This window comes from Daldinia childiae, assembly GCF_008694065.1.
Source record: "Daldinia childiae strain JS-1345 chromosome Unknown Scaffold11, whole genome shotgun sequence".
NCBI lineage: Eukaryota > Fungi > Ascomycota > Sordariomycetes > Xylariales > Hypoxylaceae > Daldinia > Daldinia childiae.
The window spans coordinates 15,878-38,522 of NW_022984652.1; the positions used below are offsets into that span (position 1 = coordinate 15,878).

Below are 22,645 nucleotides of genomic sequence, written 5' to 3' on the forward strand. Positions count from 1 at the left end.
AATAAATATATATTATTTAAAGGTTTTTTATTACCTTAAAACATTAATAATAATTTATATAAATTTTAACCATTTTATTAAAATTAATCTTAAATTATTTTAATTTATATATATATAATAACATAATAAAAACAAAATAATTTTAAAATAATAAATAAATTTATTAAATTAATACAACTATTTAACAAATTTATAAGATTTAATTTAAATAGGTTTTAAATAAGAAATATTTAAAATAATTATAAACGCTTTTTATTCCTAACATTTTTAAAATGGGGCAAAAACTATACCAAATTTAAATGCTTTTTACGTAAAAAGCCAAAAAACTAATAGTTAGGGGAGGCCAGGTTTAGAACTGGCTGGAGTAGTAAAACTTTTGGATCAGTTATCCAAGCGGAATGAGGCCAGTTGTACTCTTGTTTATTGCAAATATAAGCAGATAGAAAAAGGCGTAGTGTATTTTATTACACCTCGTTCATCTCAGCAACGTACTCCTAAAGTTATATTATTTACTATGTATAGACTATCTTAGTCCTAGCTCTTTTGTACCGTTAGGCAGCTAATTGTACCTTATGCCAAAATATTTAGCTGCTTTTTCTCTTGGACCAAATACTCTTGGAGTGTCGTAAAGCGGAATTTGTATTTCTTTTCAAGTGCCTCCGGATTAACTGTCAAGTCAACCGCATTAGCCCAGAGCTGCCATGATACAATCGGATTTGTGTCGTCTGTTTCTCCGAGTGTACGAGCTCGAACTGTAATGGGCTTTCCTGTAGCTTTTTGAATCGCATCGGCTACGTCCTCTACTGTGAGATTCTGGCTGGCTAATTCGATTTCTTCTCCGTCAAATGTTGCTGGATCAAAAAGCGCCATGGCTGCGAACCGCCCGATGTCATCCACGTTGATGTGTGGGAAAATAGCTCCTGGCTTAAACGAGTGGAATATTTCTCCTTTGCTTACCAGTTCTGGGTAATACTCTTGAACAGCCGGCGGAAGGTAGTTCGAATGGAACCAAAAAGGACGAAGTATCGTAAGATACCTGATTCCTGAGTGACGAACCGCGTCTTCGACAAGCGCGTCGTTCTTGCAGAACCCCCTCAGCCACTCGCTCCTGTTGAGAGGATTATCCCATTTTTCCTTACTCCCTACCCATCCCGCAGTAGAGGCTACGACGTGTTCCACCCCGGCTTCCTTGCAAGCTTGAAGGATATCTGCCGCTTGTCGACCCGGGTTCGAGTTGTCTGGCCACGAATTGAGATTTAGAAAGATACCTTTGCATCCCTTAGCTGCGTTGCGGAATACGTGGATGTCGTCGTTGCTGCCCTTGAATAAGACGACGCCTTGACTTTCAAGCTCGCGGGCGGCCGGCTTGGTTGGGTCTCGGACCACCGCGTGTACTTTGGTACCACCTTTAAGCAGAGCCGCGACTGTTGCTCTGCCTTGCTGACCAGTAGCGAGAGTGACTAGGAAAGTGGACATCTTGAATAGGAGGTATAATATACTGTGGAAATCGTAAGAATAACTTTAGTCGTATTGTTTTAGAATATATTGCTGAATGCCTAATCATGAATTCGTAACTCGAAGGACGTCTAATATAGAGTCATATTATAGCTGATTATAAATCAAGTAGTATCTCTATCATTCTTCGAATTATTAATCATCGAAGCTTCTCACGAACCAAGCCTTGGCTGCGTATTTAAGGCATATGAGACCAAGGCACAAATGAGCGCTAATGTTCATGATTGGGAAGAAATATAGCAGCTTCGTAGATCCAGTGGAGTCTTGTTGTCAGCATTTTCAAATGTACTAGGCAGACGCATCATCGTATACACTAACATGCGACGGGTGAGAAGTTATTAGGTTCGAATAGACGGTGGTGATGGAATGCAGCTTACATTGCGCCAAGTATCAGACGAATAATATTACGTAACAACTTCAACAGCTTAGACGACTCGTATAACTAACTAATCACGACTAGTTACTAAAGAAACTTAAGAGTCACGCCGTGCTTGGATAAATCTCCATCCCCTCTTGCTTCCGAATCCTCTTGTCCCATCAATCTTAAGTTCGAATATGAAGTTACCTACCCTTCTATCACCTCGGCTTCTTATGTTGACAGTTTTACGAACGGCTACCTTTAGAAGTGCTGGTATAAAATGCTCGTCATGATATGCCTAAAGCTAGCGGTTCAGCTACGAGTCCATTTACGAAAGTGTACTCAAGGTTAAGAACCGCGCTGTCATACAAACCAAGCAATTGAACCACGCTCGACAGTAACCTCATTGGCTTTCTGGTCTTTCCGACGCACGTGGAAACGAGCTATGCTTAATTATACGCGATGCCTAGTTGGCCGCAGTCTAGAAAACTTCTTCTCTTTATAGTATCTCCAAACATTCCGGATGCCCTAATGTTAGGATAGGGGCTACCATGGTTATACCTAGTAGGTTATAATGACAAAAGCTTCATACAGCCTTAATGACTAAATAAAACCAGTTGCTAGCAGTCTTATTGCATCTATCATACCGGAGATAGTTTGGCTTTGGACTGCTTTAGAGCAAGTTCTTGGCCAAGACGCCTACGCGATTTGGGACTCGCGGATACAGTCTCGATGACTGTGTAGCAGCTACCCATGACACCGAAGTAGCCCCGGTACTCAAGCAAGCTTGAATATATGTTTTTAGTAATGACGAGACATATATTCTGGAGTCTTTGAATATCTTCTACTACGGTAGGCGTTCCGAGGGACCATGACTAACATTTGACCTGGGCGAGGTGTCTGAGCTTTAACCTGCGTATTAAGATAATAGTCTTGCAGAATAAAAAAGGAGGGGCATCGATGAAGAATTTCTAGCAAGTTGTTTCTAGCAGAAGTATTCAAACTCCGACTATAACCACAAGCTGTAAAGGAGATTCAAGTGTCAATAGTGGCAAAAGGGGGCTATTTTATTGAAGAGTAGAGCGGGTCAACAGTAGCTTAAAATGCATTATACAACTGTGTGGTTGCGATGTTATATCGTATCTCTTAAAGATGGAGTACGAACAGCAGAGACACAGAAATTGATAGGAACTGACAATGTTCGATGTTGCTTGGGGACAAGCCGGTACATAGTAAATTGAGAGCCCCACTTAGTCCATCAGATATGGTGGACTTTATTGGTTTCATTAGTGGGAGTCTAGATGATTTATCATCAATCGAATCACTCCTAAGCCAAGTTCCGCAGATGTCCGAATTACATAGTATGACGGTTAGACTCAGAGACATATAAAAGGTTGACATATAAATATAATAGAATGTAGGTTCTCGACTTCTTTTTCGTCATCTTTCTTTACTCATATTTTTCACTTCGATATGACGCAAAGAAAAGTCGTCAGGGTCACCAATAAAGGCGACCAAGAAGCTTTAAAATTACATCAAGATACTCTGCCTAGTCCAGAGTCGTACGAAGTCCTGGTTCGGATAAAAGCCGCTTCGCTCAACTATCGCGATATTGCCTTGCTCGAAGGCAATTACCCCGCATCAACCAAGCCAAATGTCGTTCCTCTGTCGGATGGTGCTGGTGAGGTAGTTGCGGTGGGAAAAGATGTTGCGCGAGTTAAAGTTGGCGATCGTGTCGCTGTCAGTTGCACTATGCACTGGGTCGGGGGGCCGTATATGTCGGAGTACCAGGCACAAAGCGTCGGCTTCCGTATCGATGGGATGTTGGCTGAATATGGACTCTTCCACGAAAATGCGCTTGTCCACCTTCCAGCATACCTGTCCTACATTGAGGCTGCCTCCCTGCCTTGTGCTGCCGTTACGGCTTGGACTTCGCTCAATATGGCCACTCCCCTCCAGCCTGGACAGACCATTTTGATTCAAGGCACCGGTGGCGTCTCGCTGTTCGCGCTGCAATTCGCAAAGATCGTTGGCGCACGTGTCTTTGCCATCACGTCGTCCGATGAAAAGGCCGAGACGCTGAGAAAATTAGGCGCCGAGTCTGTAGTCAACTACAGTACTCACCCCGAGTGGGACCGAGAGATTCTCGCACTCGCTGACGGCAAGGGTGTTGACAAAGTCCTGGATATCGCAGGAGAGAAGACGATCGTTAAATCAGCCGCATCAACCAGAATTGGCGGCGTGATTAGTCTGATCGGCTTCGCTAGCGGTTTTGGCGGCGGCCTCCCTCCGATTGACATTCTTAGTCGAAGCCTCACTGTAATGGGGTCAACTATTGGTTCCCGTACGAACTTCGAGGATATGCTCAGAGCAATGGCAGTACATCATGTGCGGCCGATTATCGATCGAGTGTATCCGTTTGCGGAATATAACGAGGGTTATAAGCGGATCAAGAGCGGGAATCACATAGGCAAGGTCGTGATCGATTTAGCATAAACAATAGTCGCCATCTTGAGCATCCGTTACACGAACCATAGATATTGTTGGCTTCATAAAACCCAACAGATTAAGCTAGCTAAAGGAACTGATTTCACCATCGAAGGAAATAATTTATTAGTAGGTGCCGATGGCTGCGAGATCCAAAAGTTAAGAGCGTGGCCGCTCCCTAGCGAGAATAAGGCTGATTGCGTATATCTAGTTCGTTTTCAATCATATTTCGCCAGCGTTCAAGCTCGCGAGTTGTCAGATCATCTAGCACCTCGGGGGTTATGTGAAATCTTTTGCTAGGGAGGTTGTCGTCGGAGGTCGAACAGCTTCGCTTCTTAGCTTTTCGACTTTTACCTGCGACAATTAGCTTCTGGGGGTTTTAAAAGGGGCCGTCAAAACTTTACCTTCATAAAATGAGCATGCCGCAGCCGTACTCGAAAATTGGCAGTTTGTACAAGCTCCATTGAACAAGTCCTTGTCACCGGCAACGCACTCGACGCATGGACCACGCGATTTTTTATGTAAACATTGTTGACACGAGCCCAAATTGACTTTATCTATCGTGACGAAAGCTGCCATAGCTGACATTCTTTGTTGTCGTTCAAGATGAAATTTAGGTTGGATAATTGTACCCTTCTCCCGAAGTTGTTTAAGTTCAACTAAGCGGGTGATGGTCTACCTATCATGAGCACTACTCTGCACAAGCTTGATCAATAATAAACATACCTTTTGGCTTTCTATTATAGTACGAGCATCGTTGTAAGGACAGGCTCGGACCTGATCGACAATCCAGCTGGTAAGCTCTAGTGGATTGCCAAAGTCTACACTCTCATCATCAGGAGCTACGAGATCCGTCTCTTGCCATTTCCAAGTCGATAAGGGTAGAGCATCTTCCGACATGATCATTGATAATCAATGAAAGTTATGGATTCTTGATATGTACGATTATTAAGAGGCAAATTGGATGTGAGATGCGACAATGTATACGCGTTGAAATTGGAAATCTATTGTTATTATGAAAAATCTTTTTACCGTACCATTTATCTCATCTTCTTTAGATAAGTTCATGATTAACTAAACTAGTTACAGTTAGGTCCTCGGTACCTGATATGGCAAGGATTAAAGTCAGTGCTTTAAATATACGGTGTAGACGATTTAATCAACCCTCCCTAGACAAGAATACGAAAACTATAAACTATTGACATTTAGAATAACCAAGGTAAAGGTTTTTAGAATATTGGAAGAATTCTTTCGTATCAGCCATGAGATGTGATTTTTTAACAGGAAATGTAACAATCTACGAAGTAGCCACCTTGTGGATATAAGTAAAGTCCAAAGGCTAACCTACTACGACTTTCAAAGAGAGGTAACGTCAATTACCCAAATATTCTCACCCAATAGCTTACCATTTTAGTTTACTTCAAGCTTCGAGAGTAAACGTAGTAATTATAGAATGAGCAATCTAAATGCTATATCGTCATTTTAACCTATAATTATGATTCCCAGCTTGTATTAACAAGCCTATCTGTGCTAGTCTTAGTTTCTTGTCGGTAATGTTTGAAATATAGGTAGCCAAGGAGTAAACTCTTTCACATAAACTTTTATTTAGATACCAAGCGTTACATTGTATTGATAATCTAGTAGTAACCGCTCTCACACGACTTCAGCCTAGTTAGAATATTTGGACTAGACCACAGCAAAAAGACTTTACAACGTTCGATGGTTGAGCTGTCAACAGCCTAAATACCATTCGGTAGTTATTTAATGCTACTTAGCCATGCTCCTTTTCGGTAAACGGACCAGTTACTTCCAGCTATTCGAATACGCCTTAATATTACCAAATGTGAAGATATAAGTACCGTCAGAGACAAACTATTCATCTCTTACTAGCTTCCACCAACTTACATAGCCCAACATGTTACTTTCCGTATTTACGAAGCAGTTGCCAGTCATCGGTGCACTTATTACAAGCGCATCCTGCCATGGATTTGTGCAGTTCATTGTTGCCAATGGCAAGAACTATACCGGCTGGGACCCAGGTTTCCGCTTTCAAAATCCACCACCAAGCATCCCAGGCTGGACAGCGGATAATCCAGATATCGGTTTCGTCAGTCCCGAATCATTCGCCAACCCGGACATCATCTGTCACAAAGCGGCCACGCCGGGTCAGGCATATGTGGACGTAACCGCGGGTAGCACATTGACACTTCAGTGGTTCACGTGGCCAGACAGCCATAAAGGACCTATCATCGACTACTTGGCTGATTGCGGCACAGCCGGCTGCGCTGAAGCCAAGAAGGAAAGCCTGAAGTTTGTTAAGATTGCACAGGCCTCTTGGAAATCTGGCAACGATTGGGCTTCGGATGATCTGATAAGGAACCAATTCAAGTGGCAGGTCAAGATTCCGGCAACCCTAAAGTCAGGTCACTATGTGTTACGCCACGAGATAATTGCCCTCCATGGTGCCTCCAACGTTGATGGCGCTCAGGCATACCCGCAGTGTATCAACCTACACGTTACGGGTGCCGGATCTAAGTCTATTAGCGGCGGCGTGCCCGCTACCAAGTTTTATAAAGAGAACGATCCGGGCATTTTATTTAATATTTACGGAGAGATCACTAGTTACCCTGTACCGGGCCCTAGTAGTATTTGGACTGGCTCATAAAGTTCCAAGGCGTCACAATGTGGAGTAAGAAGTATGAAAGCAACTTTGTTGTTCTGTAAGAAAATCTGAGCTGGCTACGGGGGGCTATGACTTTATATTCTAATACGAGGCTGAGAGGCAAATGCAGTGGATAAACTTCGTGGGATAAGTTTCTAACTAATCAGTATATGATATTATAGTTGATATCATTTGAAGAATAATTTCAAATGCAGACTCTTTTAATATATTTATAATATGAACATCGTATAACATAAAAATCGTGTGATTGCGGATGCTAAACTTGGTTGCATAATTTATAGAATCGTTTTCTTTTAAACTCCCATATTCCATCAACGTCATTTCTTGTCACATGAATATTATTTACTATTTCATTTAGCTTTCTTGCCTCTAATTATGGCAGCCCTCCGTTTGATATACGATCACTCATCGCCGTATATGCTGCAAGGTTTCAACCATGCCAACCGTAATCTCTTGGTACAGAAGCACACGGCTATGCCTAGTATCGAAACACATATTACTACTGGGATGGGCTAGTCTACTATTATGACAATATATTCCTACAATGTTATAAAGGTAGTCTAGCGTCTATTAAACAGGTAAGTCTGTGGGTTTAAGGTAACCGAGTCTGATAGATGTGGCCTTTGTATATGCTCATCAGGGGGTTACCTAAAACCTAACCTCCCATATAATCAACTACTACTATTACTACATTTATATATATATATTACATAGCGTTTGATTTGGAGATACTCATTAAACAGCTACGTTGTGGCAATATCATCAGTTACTGGTAAAACTATAGTAGTAAACTTGAACTGAGCTGATAGTCTTAGGAGACTAGCTTATTAATACATATCTAGTAACCAATGACATAGGTATGCGCTGAATAGAAGGATTTCCGGCCGATTACTACTTAGAGGGCTAGAAATTTCTGGGACGGGATGTTACTGTAGTCTGCATATGGAAAAAAGAACGTCTATTTCGTAGGGCAGCATGCATGTCACAACTAGACACAGGTTGACATGGGTATATTCTTCGCTGATACCTTGTATCCTGTGGGGTTTATATTGGGTACGTAACAAAGCGAATCTCGTTGAGTGATTCGCGTGAGTAGTATGAGTCGTGTGACTTACAGTACCTTGGTAGATAGATGAGATTGGGTATTGAGGCAGGTGAATGGGTGTGGTATAGTATGCAGGCATGATGACTGTCAAAAGGCGGTCTGTATTAATCAAATTGAGAATATGTATGAGAAATTGGGTATGATATAATATTAATATGAATAATTCTTCTATGTCTTGTTGGTACTTATCGTGACCTCATATTCTATGTACGCGCGGGGGAAGAGTATGGGGGTTTAGAGAGAGAGAAGATCTTGATAATAAATTGGAGTTTAGAAACTTTGTAATTTTTGCATGGGTGACGATGACTTCAACGGGAAGCTGACCTATGGATATATGCATATTAAAATATTGGCGGGGTATATCTCTTTTATTGAAATATCTCGGCTCTAGCCGAATTTTAGCCGAGTCTCGATCACCGATTGTCTTCCGCAATTCGCAACTCACACCTCTTAGTCTTTATTCTCCTATCACATATCTTGAGCAACCTAGATCTACGTCAGCCTCATATCCCGTCTTATGTACCTACCTATTGTAACAGGGTCACATAACGGCCACATAACGGCCACTTATACATAAGCAGTTAGATGATCGGCCGGGAGCACCGGTAAACCAATCATCACCTTCACCGGAATATCCGAGGGATCAAGCAGCATGTCAAGTCCGCGGGGGGTATTTATCGCGTATTATAATACCCTTTCTGAAATATGGCATTAGCTTCGAGAATTCCTTGCGACAGATTTTTTGCTTTATGTTGTGCCTGGTCGCGATAGTCGCTAGTCCTCCTTGTGGTATGTATTGATCAATCACTTCTCTAGCACTGACCTTGGTTCGCTTAGTTGACACATGCACCCAATTATTTCTCGCCAGGGACCGAGATCTCGGAACTCAGAGTAGTATTTCGGTATGCAAGTTATAACCCCTGATCAAGTATCGCCTACCGCTTCCCGTTCGAGCATTATACACTATGCATACTGTATCGAATCAAGTAAATATCTTTGTCTGGGCAACATCGTTGCACGTTCCGTCCCGACATAGACGCATCCGTGGTAGCTAGTGCGTGTTACGCGTTTTCATACTGCATGCGAAATGCTCCTATAGAGAGCATAGGGAAAGAGGCCGGTATCTTTTTTTTTCTGGTGTAAAGCTGTAGCCTTCTCCTGAAATCGAGCTAGGGAAAAGCTGCATGAAGATGGACTTTTCCTTCTGTCCTTTGCTTGGCCTGCGGCCCGATTGTTACCTGACTCTGACCGACTTTCAACGCCCTCTATCTGGCATAACTGCATTTTCTCTCCCCGCGCCTCGGAGGCAACATCTCTCATTCCGCGTATAGTGATGACAATCGTAGTACTAAGTGTACTAAGCTATACATGTATCTTTGGACCAATCGTTCGACTTCTCAGCCGGCGATAAGCGTGATGTTAGGGTGTGTGTAATGGGTTGCAACTGGTGAGCTGTGTGTAAGATATCCAACCGTGACGAAAAGTAAAATGTTCCTTTATCACCCATAACTCCTGAAGATCTCGCCAAACGTCCAGTCAAACCTCAGGCACTAATATGCTCCAAAGACACATCGCTCTACTTGTTTACCTACATTGGTTTTTTTTTTCAGCTCTTTTCTTTCTCTTGTCTATGATTACTGAAAGAAGTGAACGTTGAAGTTCTTATCAGTCAACATATTTTGAAAGCCGCCGTTAAATGCGAAAGATACCTACAGGAGGTAACGTAACCCCCACTGCCGCTAAACTTGGATGAGGTAGTCCCTGTAAAAACTACCATCTGATCTTATTGCTCTAAGAGGATTTGAAAATTCGCTATAGAGCTATTACTAACAGCTACTACTGCATTGGAGGTCGGTGGGCCCGAATACTCTTGTTTTAGCAAGCGTCAAAGACTACCCATAACATCTCCAGGTTTTCATGTGGCGACCCGAATGGATAGTCTGGGGTAGACTCCCCAGTTCCGGGATACTTTACTCATAAGCATCACCGTGGTTAGAATTAGCCTGAATCACAATCGCTTGGGATACTGTCTACCCATTGTGGTTTGATGCTGTAGTTACACAGTGATGGGCTGTGACCAATTCGTGACGAAATTTCAGCCACGATACGCGCCAACCTGGTGAAAGTCAAGAAATTAGGCTGCCTACCATTAGAGCCATCCATTATTCTCGAGCCGGCTTATGCCAACACAGAATTGTTGCCCTTCTACCATAGGCCATACATTGAATTCATTATATTCATGGTTGGTCATGTCTGGCTCTGACGCAGCAAGTAGAAGCTTACCTTAGGATGTCCCCCCTATCGGCTAGTAGGACATCACTCAAAGCCTGCATCGGCAGCAAGAAAAAGGAGTAAGAGCAGCATATACTATCTTTTCCAAAAGTCACAGTGGAAGTATTAGGGACTGCCGAGTTTTGAGCCATTTCCCGACACCCTGGCGGTACCTTTCATGAAATGAATCCGCGTGACCTTTCTCATCTACAGTTCTACAGCCAGGTCGGTCATACTCTATCGTAAGCTATGCCATGTTAGGCGAAAATACATCGTCATTTACTCTACGTTTAATCATAAGCCACGCACAAGTTTTGCTTCTATAGCTTCCAGGTCGTATTTGGACCAGGTCATGCATATATGAAACGATGAAACCGCCCACGACACTTTCCACCAAATATGTTCTGGATCCCGAAGTCTAGAGAAAAGGATCCACATCTATAAGGGCATATACCGGCCAATATATGGTGACCTTGAATGTACTTAGTAAGCCGGGAAGATGCCGATCACGAGAGGCTCCGTTCTTAGACCTACGGCCGCTGCAATAAAGTCGACCATAGAAGTTGGATGATGAATATGATTTGAGGGATACATACTTCCTATGGACCGGTGAGGCTTGCTCGAGCTAGAAGATATATTGGCCCTGTGATGACCATTGATGTCATTCCTACACTTATTAAGTACGTTTCATGCAGGGCTGAAAAGCTGACGAAGATCCCGTTAAATCAATTACAGATATCTAGTTAAGAAGCTCGATTACTTACCATATACCAAGAAAAATCAAGTATAGAATATGATATAACTAGTTAGCGAACATGCAACTCGGTGTGTAAGATATCATGTGGGATATTGATGTATCCACCTCGGCCAAGGATTGATAATTGCATCCCGAAGGTTTTGAACATTTACCCCTCATCAAAAACACTAGAAAAATAAAATGGCGGTCTTGACTTAGTTCTAGCCCCTCATTATTTATTTTTCAAACATCTGTATCACCTGAATTTCGTACCGAGTACGTTGACATTGTCATTTCTTATTTCCCCTTAACCTAGAATAAGCTATGGAAGATGGTGGTGTGGAACATAATGTACGTATATCCTCATTTTAACCAACCAACATATTGTCCCGCTTATATATACCTTACTTATTTTCATATATATCCCGTCCCGTGTTGTCAGCTTGTCTCACAGCGAGAGTGGTAGCTTGAAACGCTCCAATCGATATTATTGCAGCTTAGATCTTCCGAGGTCCTATTTTTACGAAGAGGCTATTCATCATGCATCCAGATTGTTCTTTGCCAATAAATTGACGAGTAGTCGCGTGCTGGCCATATATAATTGGAAGGTCAGACAGGGTAACCGTGTCGGCATAGGTGCTCACACCGTCTCCTATGAACCCAACCTGAATACTGGGCTAAACGTGGTAAGAAAATCCTTTCTTCACCAGACAATGGGCAACGAATGATATAAGACTAATACGTTACAATACGTATAGATGCAGCTGATTGTACCTACATGTAGTTCGTGACAATATTCCGCACTGCCCTGGCAGTACCTAGCGGGACGAACCCCACGGACCGGGGATGTGCTACAACAAAGGATCAACAAACTATTTTTCCTCTTTCTCCTTTCCTTCTTTGCACTTCATCATCTTTAAGCATATCCAACGTCTCTTCAACTACTAGCTATATCAGCTTCCCATCTAGCAAGAAGCCATATGACCGATTAGCCCCTCTCCTATACTTACACTACCTGTATTAGTAACATTAACACGTTCTTTTGCTCCCACACCTTCTAGCCCCCCTTGTCTAGGCTGGCCCTGATCCTTATTCGTTGCCATCTGGTAGCGCAGACTACGATTGGGATTTAACGTCAACATACTTGTGGGCCTTTTCTTACCCATTTACAACTGCCAACTCTCCCAGTACCAGGGATAGCATGGCGTGGCGTGGCATGAACGTATTGCCAGCTTCCCATCGTGGGACTAGCTCCCACATAGCCAGCCGTCCATGTATTACATTTACGTAGGTCCTTTATATCTCCTTAATAAAGCCTTACTCGACGCTACCAGTGTACTTCTCTTGCCGAAGCTAAACACCTTCCTTTCCCGAGCCTCTCTGCTAGTAGTCACTGGCAACTATATTAGTCTTTATTACTCGCATCTACTCTTCTCTACATCTAGTGCCTCAAAAGCACCCAGTAACTAACCCCTTTATCTCGTGATTGGGTCCCTGATCGCTTCTGATATCCTAGTCCGCATCAAGGATTCGTTCACTTCCTACTTAAATATTCACTAGCATCCACTGAGTCTAGAGAAGGACATACGTGACTCTTATAGGAACGGTTAGAGTTAGTCACTTCCACTTATAAATCCCATCACGGCTAGTCCGCACCGCTTCAGCTGCTTTCGGGGTTCGCCCCAACCGAATACTATATTTTGTTATTTGACCAGGCCGCTCTCAAGAGCTTCTCATTACTTTCCTCGATTCTATCTACCGTACTCCTCCCGGACCAAGACGACGATATAAACACGCCCACTCTTGCCTGCTTTCTATCCATATGGCTACCCCCGCCCACTAAACTCGATTTCGGCTTTCCTTTTTTGGGTTTATCCAGGGTCTTCTAAGCGTCAATACCCCCTTAGGCAGTCTTGACTTCTAGTCCGACGGCTTAAACACCAATCGAGAATCTGGGCAAAATCTTTTTCCAGATCCGAGCGGGAAACTCACCTCCAGGCGTCTCTGCCTAAGAGAGGAATAGAAAGGTCGTGTCTGAGATCCAGCCCGACCACAAGGGACCTACTATTACTTCTCCAGAGCCCGTAGTCTCGGTTTAATCGACCATATCTTCCTTCAATTATCAGGGTCACCTTCTCTGATGCGTGGGTCCTAATTTATTCACTCGTGAATCTCATACCTATAAATCCGCGACTCATGTCAACTAAGCAATTTGCCGGGCGTCTTCCGAGCGCTTGGAGACGAACATTTCACACTTCTCGCTTGTTGAGGAAGCCTATCAGTGAAAATGGGACCAGCGCCGAACGAGCGTGGACCAACCCGGCATATCATCAGACGAGGTGGAGCGGGCGCTCCGTGTTTGCTTTGACAGCCACCGCCAGCCTATTAGGATTCGGCCTTGCTTCTGCAACACTCCAAGGACCTCCTAAGCGTACTGTCACGCTTTTTGATAGCAAGACACCAACACCTCAATACGCATCTTTGGATGAGATGGAAGACGTAAGTCTATATATTACCTTCAGAAAGATAGACGTGTGTCAGGATATAAACTCCACTAGGACCCTTACTTAGTTTCTTCTAGGCATTAAAAGAGATTCGTCGTGAACTTGCCAAAAATGGTGAGGAAGAAGACATCATAAGCACAGATCCAGAAGACCTTCTGGCTCATGGCTATTCCGAATGGTCTACAACGAATCCGGATGGCTTACCGGTTGCGGTTGTCTATCCGCGCTCGACAGACCAGGTATCGATCCTCGCGCGAGTTTGCCATAAATACCGGGTACCCATTATCCCCTATTCGGGAGGTTCGAGCTTGGAAGGGAACTTCTCGGCCCCTTTCGGCGGCATCAGCGTTGATTTCGCGTACATGGATCAAATTATCCAATTTAACAAAGACGATATGGATATTGTCGTCCAGCCAAGCATTGGTTGGCAAGATCTGAACGATCAACTAAGCAGAATGGGTAGCGGTCTTTTCTTCCCCATTGATCCTGGTGAGTGAGCTTAGCACCTCGAGTGAATTTTCGTCATATTTCTATACCAGATGGAGGAAATTTATTTACTAGGATGATCACATCTCCTATGTCACATGCATTCACTCTCAAGGTGAAATTTCGCGAAAAAAGGAGACTAACTAAACCCCTAACTTTAGGCCCAAGCGCCAAGATCGGTGGCATGATTGGTACCAATTGTTCTGGCACAAACGCAGTTAAATACGGGACGATGAAGGATTGGGTCATCAACTTAACTGTAGTCTTGGCAGACGGAACTGTCATCAAGACGCGGAGACGTCCAAGGAAAAGTTCGGCAGGTTACAACCTTAACGGTTTGTTTGTCGGTTCCGAGGGAACTTTAGGCCTTGTTACCGAAGGTAAGCATTGATCCTCCATTTTTTTATAATATAAACATTAACAATCCGTAAGCTACTCTAAAGCTTGCCGTCGTCCCTGAGGAATTCTCCGTGGCAGTGGTAACTTTTCCTACAATTCGTGATGCCGCTTCCGCGGCGGCGGAGGTCATGCAGACCGGCGTCCCCATCGCAGCCATGGAAATCATGGACGAGGTCCAAATGAAAGTCGTCAACTTAGGTGGAGCGACCGCGCCCCGGGTATGGAAGGAAGTTCCGACGCTCTTCTTCAAATTCTCAGGGACAAAGACCAGCGTAAAGGAAAATATCACCCGCGTTCAGGCCATTGCCAAGAACAATAAGGGCAGCAACTTCGAATTCGCCAAGGATCTCCGAGAGCAGAAGCTCCTGTGGTCGGCAAGAAAGGAATCTCTATGGTCAATGCTGGCTTTGAGAAAGGAGGGCGAGGAAGTCTGTAAGTTACGCCTCTTCGTTTCTAGCTCTTTAGACGTGTCAATATTCCCGATCGCTTACCGTAAGATGTAAAAATTCTAAACCTTCACTAACAAAATTTCACAGGGTCTACCGATGTCGCAGTCCCGTTCAGCAGGTTGGCAGACATCATCGAAGTCAGCAAAAAGGAGATGGACGACTTAGGTCTATTCGCTAGTATTCTAGGCCACATCGGAGACGGTAATTTCCACGAGAGCATTATCTACAACCGGACAAAAAAAGATGAACTCGATAAAGTAGAAAAGTGCGTAAAAAACATGGTCAAGAGAGCATTAGACATGGAGGGGACTTGTACGGGCGAGCATTCTATCGGCTGGGGCAAAAAGGACTCGCTCCTATTAGAGGTTGGCCCAGACACTCTAGGCGTCATGAAGCAGATCAAGTCGGCGCTTGATCCCCTGTGGATCATGAACCCGGGCAAGATCATGGACTTCCCTTAATATCGTTCTCCTTTTTTCTAATCTCTTGTGTGAGGGGGAAATGGTCTCACAATCCGGCGCATGAGAGGATAAGACATGGAAGAAGTTTGCTGGCATATTTTGCATATGGTTCATTGGAGAAAAAAGTTGCTTGTCCCTTTTTGGAGGTTTGATTAGATGGGTAAGGTACCTAAGGTAGCGGGTAAACAGGATCTTGCATACCTCATCATGAGATAGTATCAATAGTGTCTTTCTGAGTCTCAATACGACTTTATTTATTATTATATTTAGAGGTATTACTTATATGTTTCTAACTTGGTGGAATAGTAACGTGATATATGTAGCTCCTTTGTAAAAAAAAATATTTATCCATTGTGTTGAACTTAGGGTAGTGATGGTAGTGGTGTCTTTAGATGTATCCTTTAGGAATATTTCTAGAGGAATTAATTAGACGAATGACTGTCATTGAGGGCGTATCACCCGTTTGATAGATAGACAACCCCCGTTGGTAGCATCATATCTTAGGTGCAGTTTATACCCAAGAACTCCTAAGTGGATATGGGTTTCACTTCTCGGTGCTCAAGATCTCGAGTGCCTTCTTTCATCGTACTGTATATAATAGATGGTAAATAGTTATTTCCATTTAATTATTCTATTTTAATTGATTCACCTACTACTAATTTTCCCCGAGATACTTGGGTACTCGGATGGTGTCTAATATTTTGAAGGATCTGTGACCCTTTCTTTAAGTAGTCGTTCTCATCGGCATTGGATACGAAGCCTTGGAAAACCATCAAGCAATTATCGAGCAAAATTCCAGGATATATAGGTACCTCCCTACACGTGTTCTCTCTTGACTCAGTTCCTTCACTAGAAGAAATCAAATCGACATATTTGTTAAGGAATTTATACCCAATTGATCAATGTCGTACATCGGGTAAAGGTTTAGGATAGGTTGACCAAAAGGTATAATATATTATTCTAATAATGCCCGACTTCTACTCTCTTTCTTGGGCGCGTAATGCCTTTATATAGTAGATAAACCATTGTAGGCCCTTTACCCTGACAATATTCCCCAATATGATTGCCTGAGAGCATGTACAGAATATGCATATCCGTATTATATATAGCCCCTGCCTATGTGATAGCTTGATTGTAACGAAGTATTAGTATTGTTAGTATAAATTAAATGCCTACGTAATCTATGTATATGATGGTAGTAAGGTATCTAGTTGGAGATTAGGACTGGTCGTACAAATCGTCCGAACACAATATATTTTAAGATTCTGGGATGATTTTTATTCGATTGAGTATCTAGCAACGATGTGAGTCATTAGACCAAGAGAAAATTCAGAATAGAAGGTATACGTGTGAGCAAGCGGTCTGCGACGTTTCGGCTACATGCAGGATACTTTGCGTGATGAGTGGAAACAATTCAAAGAGTATCAGTCTGCAAAATCTACCTGCCTTAGGTACTTTTAAGATACATCTTCAGATACCAAACAAGAGTTTACAACTGAGTGGAGTCCATGCTTGATGCCAACTTTTAGAAAAACATTCAAGGCAGGTGTGGCCTAGTCCATTGTACCTTACCCAAGTTTAGGTACCTACACCTATTTTTACTCGTCTTATTGCATCATCATGGTAATTGCCAACTCGGTTCGGGGAAACTGCATATGCCTCAGGTACAATATTTACATTTATGTACTAAGGTATCTAACTTGCTTGTAGACGAGTTTAAGGAAGGAAGGTTCAGAAAATAGTTACTCACTAGTAGTCTGTATTCAATAATTTAGGCGACAGCATCCTTCTTATGCCTGATTTACACATCACACCAAAACGCCTTCATCCAAGTGTTTTTTTATCATCTCTATTGAGCTTTCAACCTAAAGTCTACCAATCTTCAACTTTCTTTTCTTTACAGATAACTTAGGTACCTCGATGGAATCCTTTCTTTAAACCAAACAAGACATCCCGTGTGAGTATATTGCGAAGTTCATTCACACCTATTCACTATCTTTCTATCACTATCCTATTGACGAAGCCCAGTTGCTTAGCAAACAGCCTTCACCAAACACATCTGCCATCTCTTTCAATTCTGAATATTCTTCCACTCCAATCATTCCCACTTTACTACCCATTTGCACAGCAACTACTGCTTTCTTGGGGCAAAGACTCGATCTTATGGTCTACTTCAGCTAACAATAAACTTTACATGTAGTTTTCAACATGATCTAGTCGTAGTTTCACCTTAAGCCTCATAGTATAATGGCTCATGAAGCTCCTCAATCCCGTGGAGGCTCAGGCCTTCATCAACCACATGTCTCTTCTTTCCTTAGAGGCAGTATTCAGACACCAGAAGGAGCCTATAATCATATTCAAAGAAACCCCCCAGCCTACGATTCTCATCAAAGTCAACAACCGCTTCGTAGTACAGATGTACAATCTTACCCTGTAACATCTACTCCAAGACGTCATGGGCAGCCAAATCCCAGATATGGGTCTGCGGCTCTCCGACCAACCAAAACTCTCGCCATTAAGCCACAGTGGTCATCGTGGACTGATATTAGCCTCCGTATACGCGGCCTCCCTCCCACTACTACCACACATGACCTATGGTCTTGCTTCGAGAAGGACGGGGATATTGTGTTTATCGAGCTCTTTGAAAAGAATAACGGGGCTCGAGAAGGAAGTGCCCGTATTCGCTTCTCACCTCCTCCTGATCAGCAATTCTGGAAGAATACTATGTCACTCGACATTCAAGGTCAATCAGTCAAAGTGAGAGTTGAGCTTGAGAAAGAGAGACGGGAACGACTGATACCTGGTTCCAATAACCGTAGTTACCCACCATTCGCGAGTATTACAATGGTTGCACTTCAATTCGGGGTGCTTGCGCGTGAGGATGAACTGATGCCGTTTCAAACAATCCAAAACAACATGCGCGGTAAATTTTCTCTGGCATCTGATCTGTATCAGAAAAAACTAGAAATCGCATTTACATGCAGCATCACAGATCCGCGTCGTAAAGACCCTAGCATAAAACACCCTTCACCTATTGGGAAGATGGAAGATACGCTACAATATAAAGCAAAACTTCCATTTATACATCTCAAGAAGATCGTCTTTATAGACATCAATGAGAACACATGGGCTCTACTTATCCATCTACCTAACCCGCCCCTTTTCTATAGAAGATGTGACTACGCCGACTCACATTCAAGCAACAAGAACACTTGGAAAGAAGAACGGGATGCCTGGCATCGAATCGTTGATATTACTTATGATACATCATGGTTCAGAGATGAACCCGTCCTATTACCCAAAGCCAACCAGTTCATTAACATTGGAAGGTGGACTACTTACCGGCTCTTGTTCGAAAAGTCTTCCCTCGCTGCATGGGAGGAAATGAAAGCAGCTCTCCAGGAATTCAACATTGTCATAGATCACAAAAGCTCAAATGATATCAAGATAGTTCCATCGTTGATACCGAGCTTCTGGGATTCACTTGAACCTCAACAGCCTGGAATAGACACGTCTAAAGCTAGCTTGGCACTCCTCGCCGACGTTGAAGACATTTATCTTCCCTATGACGTCCAATACCAGCTTGAAGCGTGCATCTCTCAGGGTATCTTCAACGAGGTTAACATTACTACCGAGTTTCTCCGAAGGCTAGCAAACCTCTCGAGAGGTCGAACTCGACGTCGGGATAGGGCAAAAGACCTCTTGACGTATACATTACAGTCTCGCGTCGAAAACCGCGTTGAGAGCAGGGACAAGCTTGATGAGAAGAGAATATACGATCCGATGTCGCTTTTTGAAGACAAAACAGCGATGAGCCACTACCCGGAGATTTCACTCCCAGGACACTGCATATGGGTAAGAAAAGTAGTGGTCACACCTACAACAATGTATCTTAGTAGCCCAGCACCAGAGCCATCAAACCGCGTTCTGCGTCAGTATACCAACTACGAAGACCGGTTTATACGTGTTCAATTCACAGATGAGCTCATCAAGGGTCGTATTTACTCTGATCCCGATACTACGCGAGACAATGCTCTATTCAATCGAGTACATCGAGCATTGCAGAACGGTATACGGATTGGCGGCCGTCATTTTCAGTATCTTGCCACTGGGAACTCTCAATTTCGAGAGCACGGCGCCTACTTCTTCTGCCCGACAGACTTTTTAACCTGCGATAATATCCGGAACTGGATGGGCGATGTTAATCACATTCGAGTTGTAGCTAAGTATGCCTCCCGGCTTGGACAATGCTTCTCGACAACGAGGATACCTAAAGCATCGCCAATCGGCCAAGCAATTGTACACATTGATGACATTGAGCATGACGGCTGGTGCTTCACCGATGGAGTTGGGAAAATAGCGTTTAGCCGTGCCAAGTTCCTCATGCAGAATCTTGACATGACCAGGACCGCAAAAACTCTCCCGTCCGCTTTCCAGTTTAGGCTCGGGGGTAGTAAGGGGATTCTAGTGCAATGGCCCGATGTGCCTTTCAACGAGGTTCACCTACGACCATCGCAGAATAAGTTCAACGCAGTTTCAAAGGGCCTCGAGATTATCAAGACATCTAGGTTTTCTATCGCATCCTTAAATCGGCAGACTATTACTATTCTAAGCTGTCTTGGCGTGCCAGATGAGGCTTTTGAGGAGATGATGAAGAAGCAGATCGCCGACTACGAGCGTGCAATGACTGATGCCGAATTTGCTATGCAATTACTTAGCAAATACGTTGATCAGAATGGTATAACCACAATAATGGCACAAATGATTGCAGACGGGTTCATGGAAACTAAAGAACCCTTTTTCATGATCCTGCTACACATTTGGCGAGCCTGGTCGATGAGATTACTTCGCGAGAAGGCTCGTATTATGGTCGATAAGGGCGCATTTGTTTTTGGCTGCGCAGATGAGACTCGTACGTTGCGAGGTCATTCAGATGCAACCGATTTTAGCCAGAGCAAAGACCGGAATACCTTGCCACAGATCTTCTTGCAAGTACCCAAGACGGGTGTGAGGACAGGAGAGCAAGGTGAATACACCGTTATAACTGGAATATGCGTGCTCGGGCGGAACCCATCGCTCCATCCTGGAGATATTCGAGTAGTGGAGGCCGTAGACGTTCCGGCATTAAGACACCTCCACGACGTCGTTGTATTCCCCACGGTTGGAGATCGCGATATTCCCTCTATGTGTTCCGGGGGAGATCTCGACGGGGACGATTACTTTGTGATATGGGATCCTCGGCTTATACCTACGGAGTGGAATCACCCCCCTATGAAACAAGAAAATCTCAAGCCAAAAGAACTCGATCGTGACGTAAAACTAACAGATCTCATTTCATTTTTCGTCAGCTACATGAAGAATGACTCGCTTAGTACCATTGCCCACGCCCATTTGGCCAAGTGTGATTCATTGACCGATGGTCCCAAGGACCCGCAGTGCATCGAGTTGGCACGCTTACATTCCAATGCCGTCGACTACCCAAAGACTGGACAGAAAGCTTACCTGGAAGCGTCGTTACGACCCAAAAACTATCCGCACTTTATGGAGAAAGCACCAAGCAGAACATATCGTTCGACAAAGATTCTTGGTCGACTATACGACCAAGTGGCGCAGATTGAATTCAACCCGGAGTTGGACGGCACATTCGACCAGAGAATTCTTCGTAGATACTCGCTAAAATACGAGCTATTAAAAACAGTAAGGATGATAAAGAGACAACATGATAAGGCCATGCGACAGATCATGAATCAGCATGACATTGAAACTGAATTTGAAGCCTGGTCAACATTTATGATGTCCAAACCCCGACTTGGAGGCGAATACAAGCGGCAAGAGAATATGGAACCAGTAATGACGAGCCATAGAGAACGCTTCAGAGATGCTTGCATCAAGCTGGCGGGATCTAGAGATCCTGACGCCTTATATCCCGTGGTAGCAGCTACCTACCGCGTCACGTGGGAAGAAGTGCAGATCGCACTAAGGCGAGTGCCAGCAGCCGTCGGAGAGACAGAATCAAGGATGTATTCGATGCCGTTGATTAGTTTCCCGTGGGTTTTTGAGTACGAGCTAGGTCGAATAGCCATGGCGAAGGACAAATTCGAATTAGAGGAGGTACCCAAGCCGACAACAGCACTATTAGATGATGACTACACAGACGACGATGACGAGTTTAAGCGAATCATTGGCGCCAGTATCAGTGGCTCGGACGAAACGGATGACGTTGAAGGCCTATATACTGGTCAAAGCATTCAAGCGACCCAAGTCGCAGAAGTGGTCGAGGAACAATCCACTACCCACGAGGAACTAGTGGAGCTGGAAGAGGACGAAGATACGGGTATGGATGCTCTGGCTAAACTGACTGACTAGGTAGTTTACATGAGAATATGCCCAAATTAGGAGTGTTAGGATGCCGTATGAGAAATAATGGAAAAAAAAAGTTGACCTGTGAGAGGTTGGAGATGTGCGATGTGTTCACGATCAGGAGGCAGGAAGACGCAAAGTGGTTTTAGATAATTAGCTGAAGTAGCTGTGCACCATAGTTTGCTGTCTCCTGACTTAATAATATAGCAGTGCATTCTCGATTTGAACTAATGCCCATTGTAAAGAAGCTTGAATAAAATAAAGTTGACAAGAAGCATCAAGATACATATCTTTGACCTGTCAGTGCACGGAGTGTATGAATACATATAAATGCATGAGGTACCTACGTAGGTGAATGACTAAATGCATATAGCTACCATAATATGTATACGGTTAGGTACATACAAAGTTAATAAGTAACTACCTACGTAACCTAAGGTAAGTGCGGCGGAAGAGGGTTGATCCTCAAGCGAAAAAAAAGGAAAAAGTCTTGGCAACGCACAATTTCCCAATGCCGACTCGCCCCAACTTTCAGGCCTCATCGCCCCTCGATTGATGATTGATTGATTGATAGAGCTACGATATTCTAACGATCAAGGAAAAAATATCGCAATTCATTTTGAGGTAAGTTTGGTATATTCATTTTTTGAAGCTCTGTAAATATCCAATCTTGTTTTGTTTTTTATCATAAACGTATTTTATTAAGCTGTCCCGCACCAAAATTCATCAACAAAATACCTACGATAACTAACCATTACCATTATCCATCTCAGCTTATTAGCCCTTCTGCTCTCTTTCAACCCACCAACCATTCCACCCCGAACACCCGAA

The 22,645-nt window shown here is 43.5% G+C and overlaps 5 protein-coding genes across 6 annotated transcripts; 4 read left to right on the forward strand and 1 right to left on the reverse strand.

Annotated features, from left to right (window-relative positions):
* Window positions 1-570: 570 nt before the first annotated feature.
* GL218_08009 (NmrA-like family domain-containing protein 1) lies at window positions 571-1,476 on the reverse strand (the record flags this gene model as incomplete). The annotated part of the gene is made up of 1 exon (XM_033584797.1): window positions 571-1,476. The coding sequence occupies one exon, from the start codon at window positions 1,474-1,476 to the stop codon at window positions 571-573; it is 906 nt and encodes a 301-aa protein (XP_033441082.1).
* A 1,870-nt stretch (window positions 1,477-3,346) lies between these two features.
* GL218_08010 (uncharacterized protein) lies at window positions 3,347-4,369 on the forward strand (the record flags this gene model as incomplete). The annotated part of the gene is made up of 1 exon (XM_033584798.1): window positions 3,347-4,369. One exon carries the CDS (start codon window positions 3,347-3,349, stop codon window positions 4,367-4,369), a length of 1,023 nt encoding a protein of 340 aa, XP_033440955.1.
* A 1,906-nt stretch (window positions 4,370-6,275) lies between these two features.
* GL218_08011 (Polysaccharide monooxygenase Cel61a) lies at window positions 6,276-7,025 on the forward strand (the record flags this gene model as incomplete). Its single annotated transcript, XM_033584799.1, has 1 exon — window positions 6,276-7,025. The coding sequence occupies one exon, from the start codon at window positions 6,276-6,278 to the stop codon at window positions 7,023-7,025; it is 750 nt and encodes a 249-aa protein (XP_033440954.1).
* A 6,326-nt stretch (window positions 7,026-13,351) lies between these two features.
* Window positions 13,352-15,454, forward strand: GL218_08012 (D-lactate dehydrogenase [cytochrome], mitochondrial; the record flags this gene model as incomplete). The annotated part of the gene is made up of 5 exons (XM_033584800.1): window positions 13,352-13,654; window positions 13,737-14,148; window positions 14,307-14,525; window positions 14,578-14,976; window positions 15,081-15,454. 5 exons carry the CDS (start codon window positions 13,352-13,354, stop codon window positions 15,452-15,454), a joined length of 1,707 nt encoding a protein of 568 aa, XP_033441095.1.
* Window positions 15,455-18,838: 3,384 nt separating this feature from the next.
* On the forward strand, window positions 18,839-21,820 carry GL218_08013 (the record flags this gene model as incomplete). 2 transcript variants are annotated; one of them, XM_033584802.1, is made up of 1 exon in its annotated part: window positions 18,839-21,820. In XM_033584802.1, the coding sequence occupies one exon, from the start codon at window positions 18,839-18,841 to the stop codon at window positions 21,818-21,820; it is 2,982 nt and encodes a 993-aa protein (XP_033440953.1). The 2 variants fall into 2 exon arrangements, with proteins under 2 accessions (XP_033440953.1, XP_033440952.1); XM_033584801.1 differs by having other exon boundaries at window positions 21,245-21,820.
* Between the last annotated feature and the right edge of the window lie 825 nt (window positions 21,821-22,645).